Source organism: Rhagoletis zephyria, unplaced genomic scaffold (genome assembly GCF_001687245.7).
Source record: "Rhagoletis zephyria isolate East Lansing unplaced genomic scaffold, Rhagoletis_zephyria_1.1 Rzeph_scaffold_00109, whole genome shotgun sequence".
Lineage (NCBI taxonomy): Eukaryota > Metazoa > Arthropoda > Insecta > Diptera > Tephritidae > Rhagoletis > Rhagoletis zephyria.
Window position 1 is genome coordinate 86,591 of NW_016157193.1, and position 4,577 is coordinate 91,167.

The 4,577-nt window shown below is 36.2% G+C and overlaps 1 protein-coding gene across 1 annotated transcript in view; it reads left to right on the forward strand.

Annotated features, from left to right (window-relative positions):
* Window positions 1-4,577, forward strand: part of LOC108377704 (uncharacterized) — a 260,456-nt gene that overhangs the window by 62,141 nt on the left and 193,738 nt on the right. The window contains exons 3-4 of the mRNA XM_017633969.1: window positions 3,352-3,505; window positions 3,562-3,912. Coding sequence (XP_017489458.1) covers window positions 3,352-3,505; window positions 3,562-3,912 — 505 coding nt within the window. The remainder of the gene's footprint in view (window positions 1-3,351; window positions 3,506-3,561; window positions 3,913-4,577) is intronic.

A 4,577-nucleotide genomic window follows, 5' to 3' on the forward strand; every position in this document is an offset into this window, starting at 1 on the left:
TTTTAGAACTGGTTCGGAACTATAGAATTTAGGACTAGTTCGGAACTATCGAAAAAGGGATGCAGCGGGGGGCAATTGACACTTCCTAGGACATCGCCATGTTAAATTCGCCAGTTGCTTGCATGCAAAAGAGATTTATCGCGAACCAGTACTGGGTCTAAATGCACTAGAAACGCCACAGTTCAGAACTAGAGATTTTCAACACATGGTGAGCAGATGTGATCACTACCACAAGTAAATGCGAGCTGAAAGTGTGATTGTGTTAGTGTGCCAATTACGTTTGAATGCCCTGTNACGCCACAGTTCAGAACTAGAGATTTTCAACACAGGGTGAGCAGATGTGATCACTACCACAAGTAAATGCGAGCTGAAAGTGTGATTGTGTTAGTGTGCCAATTACGTTTGAATGCCCTGTAGGATCTCGGAATAGACTTAGAGCACACCACAAACTAGACTGCAAGTGATTGTAAGTAGTCCAAAGTTTGGTCCAACAACATGTAAAATTCTATTTACATTTAACATTGAATATCCTAGGCTCGGACCAATTCTCCGCTTCTGCATTACGTTCTAACCAATTTTGGAAAAAAACAAAAATTACTTGCGCCAGCTGTGATTCGAACCGGGGTTCTCAGATTTTCTAAGCGGATACTCTCTCTGCATCCCAACGTCGCACATGAAAATTTGTTGTCTAAGCGCCTACATATCAGCAAGTCGTTAATTGTACCCGTTGGCCTCTACTGCATGACATTGTAACCAGTTTTAGATCAAAACTCATACCTTATGCATTACATTCGGACCACTTTTAGTAGTATTCACCTCTTTTACATTACATTGCTTTAAATTTTTTGGATATCTTTGGTGTAGGTTCAAAGCTACTATACCTACGACTATATTTTTCGAGCAATTGGAACAATCTTTCCTTCAGGGTGATTTTGCGTTCACTTTGTTACGTTCTCGCATGTATTTGCATGTGATGCTTACGCTCTTTAAGTAGACGCTCACTCTCTGCCCATGCTGGTATATGAGCAAATTTGACATCGATATAACTGTTGCCAACTTTGTGCCTTCCGCAATAAATCAATTGCCTTTAGGGAATTAAAACGCGATTTTTTTTTTAGTTTAGCGCTTGTTTCGTTCTTTGGTGCCCTTTTCAAGGCAACTTTATAATAAAAACGTGATTCTATGGTGACATTGTATTTATTTTGTTCATTCATTTATTCAATCCAAGCGTACAGAAAACTTCATCCGTTGACTTACACATACATATGTTAGTGTTTGGCCCCCTGGATAATATGCTCCCAGATAATCCAAACGCAATATTTTCACACAGTCTCTATCACGGAATTCATAGAATATTCTGCTAATTAGCTGGGTGTACGCGTTTGTACAAATGTAGGCAATCGCATGAAAATAAAGCCGCTAGAGAAACTAACTATAGTTTTGCAAATTGTTTTACGAATAAAAAACATTTTGCAAATTATATTAATTAAATTAATTAACTGCGCATAGTTGGAAATATTTGCAAGTAACATTGCGTGATTGCTTAAAATATTTGAACGTACAGCTTTATATGCAAAAATACCATTAAACACAGCAACACAAATTTGGTGTTTTTTTTTGGGAAAATTGCGCTATTTTCATTGTTTTGGAGCTTCTTTAAATAAAAAACTTGGCAATACTGATCACTAGCTGACCTTCATCGAGTGCTCTTTGCTGGGTTCGGAGCGCAAAAAAACAAGTTTTCGTAGTAGATGTGCATTTCTTATCTTTATAAAAAACAATTTATTTCTCCTCGTGTCACTGTATTCTTGGACTATATAAGGGGCTAAAACTGCCTTTACAAGGGCCGATTTCTGTAGACTAGAAAATCGACTAGCCAAAGCATTTACATATTACAGTTGAGATGTCATTCACACGGTCGATTTTGGTTGAACGAAAAAAATCTACTAGAAAATCGACCCGTGTAAAGGCGCCTTAATCCAGCGAGCAATTATCATTAAAGTTAAAATGTCCTGGTTAAAACTAATAAAAGGTTATTTCATTCTTTCTTTACCGGGACAATTGTTACACCGGTGGGCAACTCCGCAACCACGGAACTTTGGACAGAGCAATCTTTTTCGATCGGGTTCAAATCGGGCGATTGTGAAGGCCTATTCACGAATTCAAGTGTATTTGCAAAGGTGCTGTAGCTTACCAATGTAACAATCGTGTCGATAAAAAGGTAAAATATAAATCTTAGTTTGCTTTTAAAAGCCGCACATCCCTTCTATTTGAAGAGTAAATTTGTTGATGCAACAAAACGGCGCAGATTTTCAGATGAGCGGAGTAGAGGACTAGTATCGGAGTCAAGTCAATTGACTTTATTTCCGTTGATCTTGTTACCTGTCACCGTAGTTTCAACTTCGTTCAGATTTGAACTGAATTTAACTAAACTTCGTTTAAACCAGCACTGAAGAACTGACCCTTAGAGGGCAAAGTGACAGTACGATGCGAGACAAATACTGATTTTGTAGTGGAAATATTGGAGCCCATAAAAATTATCCACCAGGAAAACATGATCTGAAAGCATATGACTGCAATTTACGTAAGCAAAGAAATTTGAATCTATTGAGTTTTGGAATTTTATATCGCCGTTTAAAGTACAAAACCACGTATCAACAAAATGCAAAACCGCGTATTAATTATTTTCTAGATAGTAAAAACACTCACATTTAAAAATGGTTCTGTTTTTTATAAAGCAATCGCATTTCTGGCTAGTATATTTCAGCTTGTGTGAGCAAATCCAATATTTGGCAGCAAATGTCAGTAACGCGGTTTGGCAGAATGACGATACGCGTCTTTGTAATTTAAACGAGGATATGCTTTTTGACTGCCTCCTACATATGTTTATCGTCACCTAAGGGCGAAAAGGTTCCAAGTTCTGTTATTTAAATTGTTCAGTAGAGACGAAAAATCGATGTAGTTTACTATTAACTAACATTCTGCATCAAAAACTGAATTAAAAAAAAATAACTTGGCACCTTTCGGTAGCGATATGATTTATGGTAGTGCTATCTGATCTTTACTGTAAGTAAAGTTTCCGACGAATACTGAGTGCCCCTTTCCTGTACCTTCCAATGCCTATCTTTTAACTTGTTGGTTTTTGTTTAATTTTGGGCTGGGGCTGGCTGGGGATGGATAATTTTGTTGTCGAACAAAACTAATTATGGCCATGCATGGCAAAAAACTGATCCAAAGCGTACACTTGATTTTATGTCGAAAAATGCTTTCAAATGAAAAGTCCTTAACGCAGGAAATGCCCATATGTTTGTAGTATAATGCGTTCCACTGTAAATATTTGTATATTTTTAGAGAAATTGAACAACCACATCTGCCATTTTGAATGTGAGCTTGACAATTCTGAGGACGATGTCCCCAAATGTGAAGATTTTTCATGGCAAGATGTACCATATCAAGGGTTTAATGAAAATAAAGACGCACAACAAATATCCTCGGCGTGTTATGTGTAAGTTTTAATGGTAAAGCTCAAAATGTCTTATTTATTATGTATTTTGATTCCAGAGATCATAAGAAAAAAAAAGATGAAGTGGGCGGAGTTTTTGCAAATGCCAATCTGCCGGAAGGGAGCGTCGTTTTGCTAGAAGAACCAATTAGTAAAAATGTTAATGTACCATTACTTCATTGTGAACTGTGTTTGCGTAAAATTGATCAAGTTTATACTTGCTTGAATTGTCGCTATAAAACGTATTGCTCCTTCCAATGTATTAAAAGAGATATACATATTCATCAGTACGAATGCTCTGCATATAAATGTCTTATATTATATATACTAGATGCTAAGGACCTCTACGGTGTTTTTGTAAAACTATCAATTCACCTCGATGAACAAGTATTCACTCAAAAAATATTTCGGTAAGTAATAAATTCCATACATTCATACATACATATCGTCGATGTTTTTGCAAAAGCGCCCATCGACCAATTGTAAAACCGACTATCTTATTTCATTGAAGGCATTGCTTTGGCAGGCGGTATTTTCTCTAGCTATAATTTTACAAATCTTTTGTTTTAATAACGATGTTAAGATTTTTGTGCGGTTTTGCAAAAATATCAACGACATGCAGCGTGTAAAATAATAATTATTACTTAGTATCCTGAATAACACTGTGGTTAGCTTTATTTCGAATAATATAATTTATTTACGACGTATTTTAACCATTAATTTCGATGCCGTGCGATAAAGCCATAAAAATAACGCCATATGGCTTTATTTCACTTTACAGCGTGGCGACGAATAACTGTTACCCAGGTTTTTTTGAGAAATAGAAGAGTCCTTTATAGATTTTGCGAAAAAAGTATGTTATTGTTAATTTTCCACAGATTTTACTTTAGTTGTATTAATTAGTTTTTAAATTTTAATCCTTATTTACATTTGCCAGCAGTGTAAACTTTGAGAGAAAAGTTCATTTGGCACGCAGGTCCTCGTCAGTTAATTTGTTCCATATCTTCTGTAACCATAGGCTAATTTTCTCCATTTTGAGTCCCTTATACTCCCCCTTCTGTCCAAAATAAGGCCT